The sequence below is a fragment of the Nomascus leucogenys genome, chromosome 6 (assembly GCF_006542625.1).
Source record: "Nomascus leucogenys isolate Asia chromosome 6, Asia_NLE_v1, whole genome shotgun sequence".
In the NCBI taxonomy this organism is placed as follows: domain Eukaryota; kingdom Metazoa; phylum Chordata; class Mammalia; order Primates; family Hylobatidae; genus Nomascus; species Nomascus leucogenys.
This window is the reverse complement of record NC_044386.1, coordinates 35,378,949-35,396,177: the sequence shown is the minus strand read 5'-3', so window position 1 is coordinate 35,396,177 and position 17,229 is coordinate 35,378,949. Positions and strand designations below refer to the sequence as shown.

The 17,229-nt window shown below is 38.8% G+C and overlaps 1 protein-coding gene across 3 annotated transcripts in view; it reads left to right on the top strand.

Moving 5' to 3' along the window:
* Positions 1-17,229, top strand: part of LIFR (LIF receptor subunit alpha) — an 81,567-nt gene that overhangs the window by 51,449 nt on the left and 12,889 nt on the right. For all 3 annotated transcript variants that reach the window (XM_030814002.1, XM_030814001.1, XM_030814003.1), the window contains exons 10-16: positions 966-1,111; positions 2,296-2,458; positions 5,518-5,588; positions 8,526-8,739; positions 11,326-11,505; positions 14,818-14,919; positions 15,890-16,057. In XM_030814002.1, the coding sequence (XP_030669862.1) occupies positions 966-1,111; positions 2,296-2,458; positions 5,518-5,588; positions 8,526-8,739; positions 11,326-11,505; positions 14,818-14,919; positions 15,890-16,057 (1,044 nt within the window). The remainder of the gene's footprint in view (positions 1-965; positions 1,112-2,295; positions 2,459-5,517; positions 5,589-8,525; positions 8,740-11,325; positions 11,506-14,817; positions 14,920-15,889; positions 16,058-17,229) is intronic.

Below are 17,229 nucleotides of genomic sequence, written 5' to 3'. Positions count from 1 at the left end.
CGTATTAATACATAGCTCCAAATAAAAATAAAATGTGGTTGATCTTTTTGGTATTCATTCCCATGGTCCATGTGCATTAACACTCCATGTCAGGCTCGCAGCACACTGAGCAACAGCCTAGACCTTCTCTTGGAGTCTCAGGCAGGGGAGAAAGGGCCTAAACCAAGGGCATGTATCATACAGTCTCACAACTGATTAGTAGATGATCCTGTTGCCTTATTTGTAAGCATAAGTCACTTTTATCAGTTACTCTTTCCTGTCATCTTTGTGATTTCTGGATTTTTGCTAGTGTCACCATGGCCACATTTTATCCGTGCATGGTAGTATTTGTATGTATTTGTCTGCCCTCTGCCATTTCAGCCTTACTTCCCATGTGATTCTTTCCCACCACTCAATTGGGCACACACACTATCACCAGTGTAATATGCAGTTTGCCTCGCTGTACCTTCATTATTGCCATCTATGCCTAAAATGCTTTTCTGCATTTTTTTTTTTTTTAGCCAATTTTTGTCTAATTCTTCCTGCATAGCTCATCTTAAGTTCCATCTTCACTGTAAGACTTACCCTACCATGCTTACATTTACGTGGTGGTTAATATCTGTATCATTCATTTAGAACTTAGCATTTATATTCTTATTATCTTTCTTTTTTCTTTTTTTTTTTTTTTAGTCATTCCCCAAGTAAATTAGAAGTTCCTGAAAGGTAGATACTGTGATCTTACTACCTTTCAGTATTCCTGACACTAACTTAAGAGCTTTGAGCATGATTGATTGTTTAAAAATGTTGGCAAGATGTCAGTAGTAGAAAGCAGGTTTGTCGATTCCACAAATACTGGGTAGGATGTTGTTGGTCAGCACTAATGATGCCTCCTTGTTTTTTATGTTTTCTTCTCATCTGTCATATTAGAAGATAGATTTCCCCTTTAAATAAGTGTTTAAAGTAATCTTTAAAAATTATATTTGCAGTTTATCCCCATACTCCTACTTCATTCAAAGTGAAGGATATTAATTCAACAGCTGTTAAACTTTCTTGGCATTTACCAGGCAACTTTGCAAAGATTAATTTTTTATGTCAAATTGAAATTAAGAAATCTAATTCAGTACAAGAGCAGGTAAGATTCTCCTAAAGACTTCCTTTGTGATTATTTTGGATAAAACAGTTCTCAAAAAGAATTAAGCAAATTGATATGCCTAAGCTCTCAGATTATTTATTATAGAGATTTACTAAGAACCAAGAAAGACATTAGTATCCATGTAATAACAGCATTGTATCATTTGAAAAACAATTGTAAATTTGACTTTCACTCCTCAGAATGTTCCCAGATGCAGTATAGTACCTGGCACATAGCTGGTGCTCAGTAAATTTGTGAATGAATGAGTAGTTTTTGCTGTAACCTTTAGCATCATTAATGGATGAATTGGCACCAGACAGCAGAAGTGATTTTTTAAAACTGTGAAGTGTGGCAGTGGGAACAAGCTGTAATTGGTACTTATAAGTCACAACGTGACTTTTTAATACATTTTAAATATTTAGGTTGACTTTTATATTATACTATGTTGTAATTTGTGGTAAGTCTAAAATAAATGAGGTGTACTTAACTATTCATTTGGAAATTTACCGATGTCTAGAAAATCAGTCACAACTGTAAAATAAAACCTGAAAAGCTTCTTTGTAATGTTTTGGGGAGTTCAGAGGCTTTTGTGAGACAGGCAGGTCTTCAAATTTGTTGAGAATTGTTTCATTTTAACTATATTTACTTAGTTTAAGGAAGTATTTGTTGAATATTTGCTACATGTTTAGCATCATACTAGAAGTTCTAAGTGTCATATTAACAAAGATGCACAAAAGGTAATGCCTGCCTCCAAGAAACTTCCAAATATCATCCAAATAATATGTTTATTCCTCACAGTCATCTCAAATTATAAATCATGTTAAGGTTTATTGCATCACCATTAGCCCTTTGACTGATTATCAAAATTATATAATCCTTTAGATAATTTAATTGACCATTATTACTTAGCGCCAGTATTTGGATTAAAAAGACAACCCAATTTTTTATTACTATTAGAGGGCATAATTTCATTGGCTTCGCAGGTATATAAGAATTAAAATATTACAGTGGATAAACTGCTTTGGGTGTTATATATACAAGCTCATTGACATTCCGTTGGTTTGTGTTACAAATGTGAAGGCTTTCTTACCAAAAAAAAGTGTATGTATGTGTATATTTATATATATATATGTATTCATACACACAATATATACATATATACATATTTATTTGTTTTCCAATAGCGGAATGTCACCATCAAAGGAGTAGAAAATTCAAGTTATCTTGTTGCTCTGGACAAGTTAAATCCATACACTCTGTATACTTTTCGGATTCGTTGTTCTACTGAAACTTTCTGGAAATGGAGCAAATGGAGCAATAAAAAACAACATTTAACCACAGAAGCCAGTAAGTTAACTAAGTGATGTATGGCTAATAATTACTGTGTGTCCTGAAGTTTTACAACTTCTTTAAAAAGATGGTGGCCGGGTGCAGTGGGTCATGCCTGTAATCCCAGCACTTTGGGAGGCCGAGGTGGGTGGATCACCTGAGGTTGGGAGTTTGAGACCAGCCTGACCAATATGGAGAAACCCCGTCTCTACTAAAAATACAAAATTAGCTGGGCATGGTGGTGCATGCCTGTAACCCCAGCTACTCCGGAGGCTGAGGCAGGAGCGAATCGCTTGAACCTGGGAGGCAGAAGTTGCAGTGAGCCAAGATTGCGCCATTGCACTCTAGCCTGGGCAACAAGAGCGAAACTCCATCTCAAAATTAAAAAAAAAAAATGTTATCAGAGTCCTTAAAAGTGAGGGAATGTGTAGATAAATTATGTAATACCTGCTAATAAAATATCACAGATATTTTAAATGATAGTTTTTGAAGTTTTGTCATAATGTAGAAAAATGATTGGCATAAATTATGTGAAAGGACAGGGCTCCTCTATCTATAATATGATTGCCACCATATTATGGATATTCCTTTCTCTTCTGCTTGGAATTTTAATTATGTTTTTAACTCATTGGCCTTTTAAAAAAAAAAAATACTAAAAAAGAGAATTTGTTAGTTTTTATTTGTGACCTAGACCTGAGAAATGATGTGGCTAAAAGGTCTTGAACTTCAGTTTCTGTAGTATACCTAGGTCAAGATAGGTATAAAATCAGGTAACTGGTTTTCTAAATATGATAATTTCCAAAGACAATGATATTCTGTCCTCGAATAACCAGATGTCAGGTGTAAACAAACAAACAAACAAAAAACTTACAAATAGATTTAATTTTTTATTTTTTTGAGACAGAGTCTCACTCTGTCGCCCAGGCTGGAGTGCAATGGCGCGATCTCGGCTCACTGCAACGTCCGCCTCCCGTGTTCAAGCGATTCTCCTGCCTCAGCCTCCCGAGTAGCTGGGATTACAGGGGCCCGCCACCACGCCCGGCTAATTTTTGTATTTTTAATAGAGATGGGGTTTCACCATGTTGGTCAGGCTGGTCTCGAACTCCTGACGTTGTGATGTGCCTGCCTCAGCCTCCCAAAGTACTGGGATTACAGGTGTGAGCCACTGTGCCTGGCCGAAATAGGTTTAATTTTTAGGAATCATTTAACAAAAGATAGCAAGAGCTTTATTTATATTATGCAGTACAGGAGATGTAATACTTCCTCCAAAAAATTAAGAAATAGCAAAACAAATAAATGATAGATGTTAATCTAGATTTTTGCCTCTCCGCATGAAGAGATGTGAAGAATAGAGATGAGGGCATTTTGCGACATGTGTAAGAATTACTTGTATCATCAAAAGTGAAAGTTATGCATGAGTACAGAGAGGGAGGATACGAGTTATCTATTGCTGTGCAACAAATTACCCTAAAATTCAGTGGCTTAACACAGCACATGTTTATTATCTTACCATTTCTATGGGTCAAAAATCCAGGAGCAGCTTAGCTGGATATCTCTGACTTGGAGTCTTTCATGAGGCTGCAGTCAGGAATGTGGGTGGGGACTGCAGGCTTGACTGGGGCTAGAGGATCCACTTTCAAGATGGTTCACTCATGTGGCTAAAGGCAGGAGGCCTCAGTTCTTCACCTTGTGGGCCTCTCTCTAGACCTGCTTAAGTGTGCTCATGACATGGCAGCCAGTTCCTCCCAGAGCCAGTGACCCAACAGTATCTTTTATGCTCTAAAATCAGAAGTAACATACCATTATGTCTACTGTACACTGTTGGTCACACAGGCCAACCCCGATGCAATGTGGGAGGGCACCACACACGTGGGGATTAGTGGTCATTTTGGAGACTAGCCACTATAGGAGTTTTTGCCTTCAGTTAATGAGCTGTCGTCTGAAAGAGGAAGCATCTTATTTGCACCTCATTAAGATGAAGGCATCAATTTACTCAACAAATATTTACTGAGTATGCATTACAGGTTGAACATACGTAATCTGAAAACCTGAAATGCTCCAAGATCCAAAACTTTTTGAGTACCACCAAGATGCCACAAATGGAAAATTCCACACTTAAGTACTTAACACAAATTTGTTTCATGCACAGAATTATTTAAAATATTGTATGAAATTACCTTCAGGCTGTGTGTATAAGGTGTATGTAAAACACAAATGAATTTTATGTGTTCTTGGATCCCATCCTCCAAGATAGTTCATTATGTATATGCAAATATTCTACAATTAGAAAAAATCCAAAATCTGAAACATTTTAGCTCCCAAGCATTTCGGATAAGGGATACTCAACCTGTATATGTCTGGAATTGTTCTAGTTAGCAGGGATATAGCAGCAGATAAAACAGAGATCTTGGCGTATGGAGTTTGTAGGATCCAGGACTAGAAATAAATTTATATATATACACATCTATATGTATGTATATATGTACACACACACACACAAAGACACAGACACATCAGTTTATCAGGTGGTGACAAATGCCACAGAGGAGAGGAAGTGATAGGAATAAAGGCTGAGGGATAAGGGGGGGTGAAGGGAATGGCAGTTTTAAATAGCGTAGTTAGAAAAGACCTCACTAATAAGGTAATCTTCAAGCTGAGATACAAAGATGAGGATGCCATATTGTTTTATCTAGGAGAAGAGAGTTGTAGGCAGAGGAAGAGAGGACACAGAAGATGCAGAGAGCCTGAGGCAGGTGTGTCTTTGGCATATCTGAGGGACAGCCAGGAAGCCAGTGTGTGGCCAAGTAAGGAGGGAGTGAGAGGATGTGAGGCAGAGGGGAATGCAGGGAACCAGTACAGCCGGCCTGCAGATAGATTTTCACCCATTCGAAGGGGCTGTGTGTTTTGCAAAAGTTGTTGAGAGCTTAGATTTTCCATTGCTTCATTTTCTAAGTGGAAGCCACTAAACTGCTTCACATTTTATTGAGAATTCCAAATATCCTAGAAAAAAAATGCCAAGCACCATATATACATATAGTGTGTGTCTTCAGATATTAACTTTAAAACCTCCTTTTTAGTTCCTTCAAAGGGGCCTGACACTTGGAGAGAGTGGAGTTCTGATGGAAAAAATTTAATAATCTATTGGAAGGTAAATATCTAATTTTTCTGTGAACATTTACATTACTTTGCTAAACCGTTTAACTTACACATGGTACTTGGGTTATCAAGGGGCTGAAACTTCCCAGACTGGCTTTTGTTGCAGTATTGGTGAGAATCTAACCTGGTTCCAAACCCCCCAAATTCCTCGTCACTCCTAACTCCCCACAGTCATTTGAGGATCTCCTGTGTCAGATCTGAGCCTTCTCGAGTTTGATAAGCCCTGTAAAGGACCTGAAGATTTCATGAATTGCATCTCCCTCACTTCAGTCGAAATCTATAGGTTAGAATCCTAAGTGTTTGTTATATTTTTCTTCTATTAATAGGAAAGTAAATTTTTATGTATTTCATGTGTAATTTATTTCCCTTCAATAAATTGCATTATAACATGCAAGTTATAAAGTTTTGTATGATTTTGTAAAATATTTAGATGAAATATGAATTGCATATTTTACTAAGTTTTCTCTGCTGGAACATTTTTTGTTGCTATATTTTTAAGTATTTTATGAATGTCAAAAACATGAACAGTTGTTGTCTATATTAGATTTTACACAAGCAGTCATAATAGGATTCTTTTAAATAGTGAATTTTGTTATGGAAAGTAAAACATAATTTTATTTAAAAAAACTTTTGACATCGATACAGCTTTGAGTAAAGTGAAGTGTACATGCAGGTTCAATGTGAGTTCCATTGCTTTGAGATTGTATTTGACTGTTACATCCACTCTTGATTAGAAAATCCCCTGGCTACTCTCAGTTGCCTGTCAGATTTCATGATAATGTAGCAATGATTATACAATTTACTTCAATATAGGAAAGTTTGGAATATTGTTCAAACTAGACGAAGACTTAAGACTAAAAACATTGAAATGATTTAGATGCTAACTTCATTACCTGTGCTGATGGTGCCGCCATTTGCCAAGTCAGAGTGTGTTCGAGTAGAAAATTATGTTGTTTTGGTCATAGTGAGTTTTCAAAAGGTATGCCACTGGGATGTCATGAGTAGAATTCAGTAGGCAGTTTGATATATGGAAGGCTCTGGAGCTCAGTGATATATGGAAGGCTCTGGAGCTCAGGGGAGAGGTTGGCACTGAAAACAGCTTTGAGTAGCATATAAATGGGATCACTTGAAGACGCAAGGTGAAAAGTGGGCCAGGGATGGAGCCCAGGTGACAGCAGCATGCATAGAACCAGCAGAGGAGGAGGAACCAGCAGAGGAGATGGGGAAGGTTTAGAGGGGCAGGAACAACGAAGAAAATAGAAGTAGAGAAGCTGGGGAAGGAGGACATTTCAAACAGTGTGTGGTCTGGAGTATCCCAAGAAGCCCGTAAGTCTTAGGACTAAAGCCTGCCCCTTAGAGCAGGCCATTTGGAGCATCACAGAGACCTCTGCTGAAGCGGAGTGCTTAGCAGTATTACATCATCCTCAGTCTCGACCAGAGAGCCCCATACATTGGTGTATAAATTAAGGCAGTTGTTGTGAAAAGCAGTTTCAGTATAAATGAAGAGGTTCGAATGTTCATTTCTTTTTATATGGTAAGTTCACTTTTAGAAATTCATATTAAAAATTTCTATGAAAAAGAAAAAAACGTGGCACAAAAAAGTTCACCAAAATATTTGTTTTAGTATTGTGAAAAATTAGGAACAACTTAAATTTCATTTATTTAAGGTATATTCAAGTACACTGGTAAAAATGCTACATGAGACATAAAACCATGAAAATGTATATAACTATTATGGACAAGTGTATATTAGTGTATACTATGGAAAAGTAAAAAGTAAAATGGTGTAATATGATTAAAACAATGTTAATAAAAAACCTATACCTAGAAAAACAACTTGAAAGAAATATCAAAATGAAAGAATACGTAAGAGGTGGGAATATGGGAGATGTTTACTTGTTTCAACTTCTGTATATTTTCCAAATTTTCTATAGTGGGCATGTAATACTTTAAAATGAGAAAACAAATGTTTAGGAAAAAACCCATGATGCTATTTTTTAAAATATTTTGTTTGTTACTAAGTAGAGCAGTGCTTCTGGATAGTTTTAAAAGTTTTGCTCCTGAAAAATGTGGAGGTAAATATTGTTTTTTATTCACTTAATTTTTAAATTTTTGTGTACTCTTATTGCTTATAGCAAGTATAGTTTTTCTTCAGTGTCTCTTTCCTGATTCACCCTGCTCCCAGTGGATTTTGAATCTGTGTTTCACACTGTTGAGAGATTCATTTTTTTTGTTGTTGTTGTTGAGACGGAGTCTCACTCTTTTAGCCAGTCTGGAGTGCAGTGGCACGATCTCGGCTCACTGCAGCCTCCACCTCCCAGGTTCAAGTGATGCTCCTGCCTCAGCCTCCTGAGGCGCCACCATGCCTGGCTAATTTTTGTATTTTTAGTAGAGACAGGGTTTCATCATGTTTGTCAGGCTGGTCTCGAACTCCTGACCTCATGATCCACCTGCCTCGGCCTCCCAAAGTGCTGGGATTATAGGCGCACTTGGCCAGCTTCATCTTTTCTGATATTACCTTGTAACTAGTTGTTTTTTATTTTCGAGATGGAGTCTCACTCTGTTGCCCAGACTGGATTACAGTGGCATGATCTTGGCTCACTGCAACCTTCACCTCCTGGGTTCAAGTGATTGTCCTGCCTCAGCCTCCCAAGTAGCTGGGATTACAGGCGCTCACCACCACACCTGGTTAATTTTAGTATTTTGGGGAGAGACAGGGTTTCACCATGTTGGCCAGGCTGGTCTCGAACTCCTGACTTCAAGTGATCCACCTGCCTTGGCCTCTCTAAGTGCTGGAATTACAAGCGTGAGTCACCATGCCTGGCCAACCTTGTTATTGTTAATATAGCGTCCAGTTTAAACCCAATTACCTTGCCTAGTCACAGTCACGTTTTGCAGGTTTTTATAACAATTTGTCTGTTTTTCATAGCCTTTACCCATTAATGAAGCTAACGGAAAAATACTTTCCTACAATGTATCATGTTCATCAGATGAGGAAACACAGTCCCTTTCTGAAATCCCTGATCCTCAGCACAAAGCAGAGATACAACTTGATAAGAATGATTACATCATCAGCGTGGTAGCTAAAAATTCTGTGGGCTCATCACCACCTTCCAAAATAGCGAGTATGGAAATTCCAAATGGTGAGTGCTTGAGATGGTTTAGTATATAAGAACGGGAAACTAAAGTGAGAAATATCTGATGTTACTTGCTCTTTTGTCATGTCAGCATTCTTCTCGTATACCTTGTTGCTGCTGACATAGAAGGCAGAATGAGCAGATTGATGGCTATGGTTCATTGAGAAAGAAGTCATTCGTATTGACTTGAAGCATGTGCACTGATGGATACAATCATTACTGTACTCAGTAACTATAGTGGATAATATTGGAGAGGTACAGTGGTGGATAGTACTTTTAGGAAGAAATATTTTAACAGTTTATTCAAATCACATTCAGACACTTCAAGGCACTTCCCCAAGACTAGGAAAGTTTATTTTAGATCAGCTAGGCTGTTTTCCAAATTGTTGGGCAGGAGAAAAAAAACGCTTATTTTAGTTAGTATCTTTTTTGATAAGAAATTCCTTATTAATAGAAATTCTTTATTGATTAAAAAAAGTCTTCTTAAGGTATAGATTCGATCTTCAATATAGGCTTTAGAAAAACAACTGTGGTGTAATTTTTTAAATTTAGTGCCTTTCTTTAAATTTTACAGATGTCCAGTGATTAATACATTCTTCCCAGCTTCTACCTTGACAACTTTGAGAGTTACGAGCTTTAAACGGCCACTCCTACCTTGTCTTCCACTGACCTCTGTGCTCCAGTCATTTTCTGCCTACCCACCTTTGCTCCCTTGCCCCAATATGGGAGCACCTTTCTATAACCACAGCTCCTAGAGGAAGAAAAATTGGTCCAGTTAGGGTCCTCTAAGTAGCTTTCCAACTCCAGTTTGAGGCCGTTTCTCATTGTTACTTGACTGCTTCTTTGTTCTTTGAGTCAGTCATAGGAGAATTAAGAGGAAGGAAGGGGGAAAACAAAGTGCATTTCAGAGATACAAACCCCAGGCAGCAGTGCTGCTGGAGATGCCCAGGGGTTGTGGCAGGTGCTGGGAGGTGGGGCTTAATAATGGCTTCTTCGTTTTGGCCTGGCAAAAATAACAAAATAAAAAATGAAGGAGACAGAAATGTCAACATCCATAAGAAGATAACATACTGATTTAGATTATATATTTCATTGCTCTCACAATGCTAGGCAATAGCTATGTTGTCTTTTAATTCAGGAAACATAATTCTACCTTTTCTGTGTATCCCTTAGAAAATGGTAATTTACAGAACCAGCAGTTCTGTCATCAGCTTTCAGACACTTTCTGAAGCCTCAGAACAAATCCTCATTCCTTGAGGATTTCCTGAGTGGAGGGAGGCTCTGCAGCCTCAACTCAGGTTTACACTGTGGCTTTTTAATCACGTTGAGCAAAAAAAGCTGTTAGGTCCAAAGCGTTCTCTATTCTAAGCCAAATTGTTGTCTTGCGTTTAGTAGTAGTTGCTTTATGAATGTACATTTTGTTCAAAAAACTTTTCTATGTTTGTTTTTACTGAACCCTTAAATATAAATCAGTTACAGCTATTACTTTCTCCTGTTACAGTGGGTAATGTCTGTGTTGGCTTTACTGAACCCTCTCTGTAGCCTGTGGGTGATGAAGTACTCTGCCGTGGCTGCACCCCGTCAGGGGCCGCTCACCTGCAGTTCTCAGGCTCCTGAGCATCTGGCTCCTGAGACAATTACTTGTCTAAAAATTTATTCTTAGAAATAATCAAAAACCTTTCTATGTTTGTTTTTACTGAACCCTTAAATACAAATCAGTTATAAAATCTACTTCTTTTCTCCTGTTACAGTGGGAAATTTTCTTCTCCCTTTTGACCACACTGCCCTATCTCCCACCCCAATTCTTCACCCCCAGCCCTGGGTTCCACTTCTTCCCTAGACCAAGATCTGGCAAGACAGGGAAACAAAACCTTGCCAGGGCCTCTGCTCCTGTCTTCTGCCCTCAGCCTTTGCCCCTTGTCCCTTCGTATCTCCTAGGATGCTGTGCAGGCTTCTCCATCTCGGTGCCCACACTGGCCATCCCACCTCATAGCCTCTGGGTGTCTCCACAGCTTTCTCCCTTGCCCCCTCCCTACCCCTGGTCAGCCAGACAACCCCTTCAGCCCAGCTCTGGGGCTGCAGTCTTCCTTGAAAGAAAGAGAGGGGGCTAGTTCATCTACTGTTTCCACAAGTTTGTTGTGTACCTACTCTGCGCACTGTGCAGGGCCCTGCCTGTTCTCTGCACGCATTCATAGTGAGTGATGACAGGAGGGCTTCAGACTGTCCGCCGTCCCCTCCCCAGTCTCCCGTCTCCCGTCTCCCGCCCTGTCCCAGCCAGTGTCCTTAGCTGCGTCCTTCCTGGGCCTTGATCTTGAGGTCCTAGCCCCAGTATGTCACTACCTGATCCTAGGCGCTTTTTAAAAATCACTTTCTTTCAGCTGCTATGTTAATCTATGTATACAGGTAAGTGCTACAGTTGTTAAAAACAACAGAGCAACACTTCTAATCTTTGCTAAAGGTTTATCTAGTTTGAACACTATTTTATAATTTCTTCGCAGTGAAGTGATTTTTCTAACTCATGTCCATTTTTATGAGGTTTGCCTTACCTTATTGTTTTTAATGCCAGTAAAATATCCTCCTTTCTTATTGAAGATGATCTCAAAATAGAACAAGTTGTTGGGATGGGAAAGGGGATTCTCCTCACCTGGCATTACGACCCCAACATGACTTGCGACTACGTCATTAAGTGGTGTAACTCATCTCGGTTGGAACCATGCCTTATGGACTGGAGAAAAGTTCCATCAAACAGCACTGAAACTGTAATCGAATCTGGTAAGATGAATTAGTGTCTCTCAATTAAGTTCTACAAAATATTTTTAAAAGGCAACACGTAAGACTGGGTGCAGTGAAGTGATTCTCTTTACTGCTGGGTGGGTGTAAATAGGTTTGATTTTCCTGGGAGGGTAGTTGTGGCAGCACGTGGAAGGATCCAAACCCTTTGATCTGGTAATTACTCGTCTAGAAATTTATTCTTAGAAATAATCAGAGAACAACACAGATTTAATCTAAGAATGTTCACAACAGTATTATTGATAATTGTGAAAAAATAACCCAAATAGCAAATAAGGGAATGAGTAAATGATGGTATACCTATAAAACGGAATGTTAAGTAACATTAAAAATTATGTGGAAAATTTAGCAACATGGATAAATAAATGTTAATGAAAAAAGAAAACTACAGAACTGTAGCCTGGTCTCACACAAGGGCCTTTGCCTTTTTTGCCCAGGGCCCAGGTTACCGAGGTTAGGGAGAGACTGAGCACAAAGGCCGTGAACCCCTTACCACTTTCCCTGATGCAGGGCAAGGGGGCATCGGCCGGACTGAGCGCAGTGTGGGTGGGAGACCTTGCGTTCCATGAGCCTGATGCTCAGGAGCTTGTGAGCTGCAGGTGAGTGGCCCTTGATGGGATGCAGCCTGAGAAGTTTTTCCACAGAAGAGTGTTTAATAACCTACAGGCTAATCCAGCCTTGTCCTTAGGAATTAGAGCCCTCTCTCCAATATCATCGTTTTTTTCCTGGCACGATGGGAGTGTATCCTGCCTGTCCCCATGGGATTTCAGGACCCTGTAGCCTGTCAGTAGTGGTGCTTCATGCTGATTCCTGTCTCCTGCCTCCCTTGCATGTTAGGGAAGTGCAGAAGAGCAAGCAGCCTGCTCCTTACCTCTCTCTCTGGGAACACTTCCTACTTGCTTACTGTTTCTCTCTCAGATGATGAGGATGGGTCCCATTCATTGGATTATCATGTATGAGTTCAGATTATTTTCCAGTTCTACTTGGAATACAGCCAGACTCCTCCACATGTATGATTGGCTGAAGTGGTAACGATCTTCCTGAGTTGCTCCCTTTGTCCTTTCTTACAGTGTACTTCCCTTATCGAGGGCCCAGCCACAGGCTACCCTTCTCTTTCCTGCACCTTCCCTTGCATCCCCTCCCATGGTGCTGAATGAGCCTTACACGATTCCAGTCTGTCCTTTCTCACCTGGGCTTTTAGAATAATCAGGATGGACTGGGGTAGGCTGGACTGGATATAAATGGAGTATCTACCCATTTAAGTTTTAGCTGAGACCTGTAGGGTATGGAGAAGCTGCCCCGCGATGATTGTGGGAAGAGAACTTTCTGTGCCAACTCAATTGAACAAAGACACAAAACTTGAGAAAACAAAAACTCAGAGAAGTTAGGTGCCTTTTCCAAGGTCACAACATTAGTATGTGATAGAACCCGGGTTCAAATTCAGAGTTATTCAGAGCTTCAAGAGGCTGGGAATATTGTCTTTTATTTACTGCTGAGCTTCTGGAACAGCAAGTGGCACATAGTAGGCACACCTTTTATTCCTCTCTCATCCCATTCTCTACTCATTAAGCTGTCCGCTCTCTTTTGACCTTAGTACATTCCTAATGCTCTAACCTTCTCAGCCTCTTTTTTTTTAAGTGTCAGAGCCCTATAAAATATTGTTAATAAATAATTTTAACTTAAAAAGAGGTACAGATTCACAGATGTACATGCAGTATAAAATCATAACCTCAAGCATACCTTTCTCCAAAGAAAAATGTTACAAAACTAAACACAGTTGGCTGAGCTTGAGTTGCGTTACTACTTACTTGGGACGTGCCAGCACATAACAAACGTTTAAGGAAAATCATTGCAAGAAGAAAAGTTAACATTTTAGACAAGTTGATTCAGTATTTCTTCGGTTGTATGATTTTAGAAGTTGACTACTGTCTCACATTGGAGCCTGCAGGCCACTGGTGTTTTATGGGCACTTGATTGGAGAACTAATGCTTTAATGACACCAGAGTAATTGCATTCTGCAAATTAAATGCAATGCCATATGCTGCCAATCCCCCTCCGTGTCTGCCGGCATTATCTTCTTTCTCAACCACCACTGATGAGCATCTAATTGCCCTTCAAGGCCTTATTCAGATGGCCCTTATGGTAGCTGTTTCTGATCTTTTTAGACTCATTTGGCCCCTCACTTAAGATTCCATGGCATCTGATACATACCTCTAATATAACACACTGTTACGGTTACCCTTGTTCGTCTGTCTTCCCCACCACTCTGCAAGTGTCTCCATGCTTGGCATTTGTTTTCTGCATGTCTGTGTTGCTCACATTGCACACATTGCATTGTATTCAGGAGACATTTAAAAGCAGCCTTTCGAATTTCAGTTAAGGTACGTCCATTGGAATTACCTCTATGTCCTGTGGAGTTAATTCAAAGTATTTCTATATCTTGTGGAGTTAACTCACCCAAGGACACTTAATGGTGATGTTATAAAGAGGAACAAACTCTAAGACCCAGTTCCTTTAACACTGAAGCTTCAAGGCAGAGTGCAACTTATAATTCTGCTTCTTGGAACAAGAGGAGAGAGGAGTGGGTTTGTTTGCTTTTTCCAACTCAGAAATAACACTAGGTAAGGAAGGGATTTATAGAGGCATGATGTGGACCTCGAATGAATGGCTTAGTGAACTGACCCAGGAAGTTGATTTAGACTTACATTTTGTTCATTAAAATCAAGCAGTTGCCAGCACTTTGGCAGGCCAAGGTGGGTGGGTCATGAGGTCAGGAGTTTGAGACCAACCTGGCCAAGATGGTGAAACCTTTCTCTACTAAAAATACAAAAATTAGCCAGGTGCGGTGGCGGGCACCTGTAATCCCAGCTACTCGGGAGGCTGAGGCAGGAGAATCACTTGAACCCGGGAGGCGGAAGTTGCAGTGAGCTAAGATCATGACCCTGCACTCCAGCCTGGGCGACAAAGCAAGACTCCATCAAATAAAAAAAAAAAAATCAAGCAATGATGATTTCTTCCTGGAAAAAGGAACAAAATGTAAGCCTTAAATCATCATTGTTCTCTTCAATGCAATCTCATCTTATATTACTAAACTTTTTGTTAAAATAGAAGTAAATTTAATTTTTGTTTAGTCAATTTTCATTCGAATATTTACTAGTTTATGTATTTTTTAATAAGAAAACATCTTTAAAATTAGCTTTGGAAATTTTAGAGTATGTTATAAATTTAATGTTTCTAAAATAGATATTCATAGTAATATATTTATGAAAGTTTGCTGATGTGTTCATCTTATAGATCAGTTTCGACCAGGTGTAAGATATAATTTTTTCCTGTATGGATGCAGAAATCAAGGATATCAATTATTACGCTCCATGATTGGATATATAGAAGAATTGGGTAAGTTAAATGGGTACTTATTTTTAAGAGCTCAAGGTAACATGAGAAATTATAAATTGGCAACAATGGTATGATTGAATTCTAAAAATAAGATGTTTAATTCAAGGAAGGTAAAATAATTTGATAAATTAAAAAGTATTTGATTACTACTTTTTTCTCCTTCTCCTCTTCCTCCTTTTCCTCTTTTTTTTTTTTTTTTTTTTTTTTTTGAGAGAGGGTCTTACTCTGTCACCCACGGTGAAGTGCAGTGGCGAGATCATGGCTCACTTCAGCCTCAACCTCCTGGGCTCAAGTGATCCTCCCACCTCAGCCTCCTGAGTAGCTGGGACTACAGGTGCATGCCACCATGCTCAGCTAATTTTTTTTTTTTTTTTTTTTTTTGGTAGAGATGAGGTTTCACTATGTTGCCCAGGCTGGTCTCAAATTCCTGGGCTCAAACGATCCTTCCACCTCAGCCTCCTAAAGTGCTGGGATTACAGGCATCAGCCACTGCACTGGGCCTGCTTACTCTGAAATCATTTGTTGAATGTTTATATTTCACAATTTTAATCTTATCCTCAGGAAAATTAAGTCTGAACTTGGATGTCAAAAATATTTAATTAGTACTTTTACAAGTTTAAAAAACTATTAACTTCTTCAGGACTATCAATAAAGATGGGAAATATGAATGAAATCTATCTGAATAGCCACTGAAAGATTTTGCATAGATTGCTTCCCTAGATATGTGTTTTGTCTAAAAGTGATATTGTAAGTTCTGCCTTTGTTCCTAAAAATATTTTTGTCTATAGTTATTAGTATGTAAGCTTCACAGAAAAAGCGTTTGTGATCATCTCTCTCTGAAAGTTTTATGATTAAATAAAGTTTTAATTCCAAGTTGAATTATTTTTGAGGCTAGAAAGCTCAGGAAACATTACTGTATTACTCTGTATTCATACACTCCCCTTTAGCAATTGACTTTTTCCTTTTACAGCTCCCATTGTTGCACCAAATTTTACTGTTGAGGATACTTCTGCAGATTCAATATTAGTAAAATGGGAAGACATTCCTGTGGAAGAACTTAGAGGCTTTTTAAGAGGATATTTGTTTTACTTTGGAAAAGGAGAAAGAGACACATCTAAGATGAGGGTTTTAGAATCAGGTAAGTAAATTGATAGCACGAGGATAGTGTTTCTTCGAAGTTTCTCATTAACCACAACAGAAAAAAAAGGAAAAGAAAGTCTTGCTCAGTAGTTTAGTACTGGTTTTCAAAACTATCTGAAAGATAGAGAAATGAAAAGGCAGTAATTCTATGAATATAAGAGTTTTAAGATTTTAGTATGTAATAAATGACATGTATAGTCTTTCAGAAATCATTTAAATCATTTATTCTGAAGCCGTTGATTATAAGCCTCATAGGACAGAAACCATCTCTTATTAGAGCTGTACATAATCCATAACAAGGCATCTCATGAAGTTTACTTCCAAAAAAGAAATCTTGTATTTATAACAGTGGAGGAGAAAAACTCAGGAATCCAAAGAGTTAGCTTCAGATCCTCAGTGGTAATTAGACAAAAAACCATTGGCCTATTAGCATCTTAGCCATGTCCTTGATAAGCTGGAAAACTTAATTGACTTGATTGGGGATGTATTAAAAAGTACAGACAATCCTTGGAAATTGGCAAGTGTACATCCAAAGACTTTAGACAATTCTCAGATTTACAAATACAAAATTGTGCAGATTTCTGGCTTTTCCTTTCATTATATTTCTGCCGAGAATCAGTTGTTTCTTATTCATAGCTGCATAACACAAGCATATCATCTTTTCAGTTTGAGAGCTTTCATTTCCCTGGATGACCTCTCCTCAGAAAGAAATCATTTTAATTATTTAATGCCTGTCTGAGAAATAGAGAACTCCACCACGGTATGGCAGTGCTGGCCGGGCACTGTCTCAGTCACTCCCCAGAGCACCTGCAGGAAGTGTGTGCCTCCCCTTCAGCCCCCAAGTTCTGGATTTCCTGAACCTTCATGGTTGTTGGTGAATGAGGGACATCCTAAATATCAAATTCCACAGACATCCAGAGTCTAGTGTGACTTGCCTCACGTGCTTGGAAATTTTACACTTGAACCAGTTAAAATTGTAGCATCTGGATTTCCAGTGAGACATGGTAGGTTGGTCACTAAAGTTAGCATAAAGAAGGGGAAAAACCCCCAAACTCTAATAAAGCCACAAGGAGAGAACAGAAGAGGCAAAACAACACCGAACAAGAAGATTCAGAAATTTGTGGGTGGAAGTGGGGCAAATGACTTAAATGAGTGGAGGATTGTGAAATC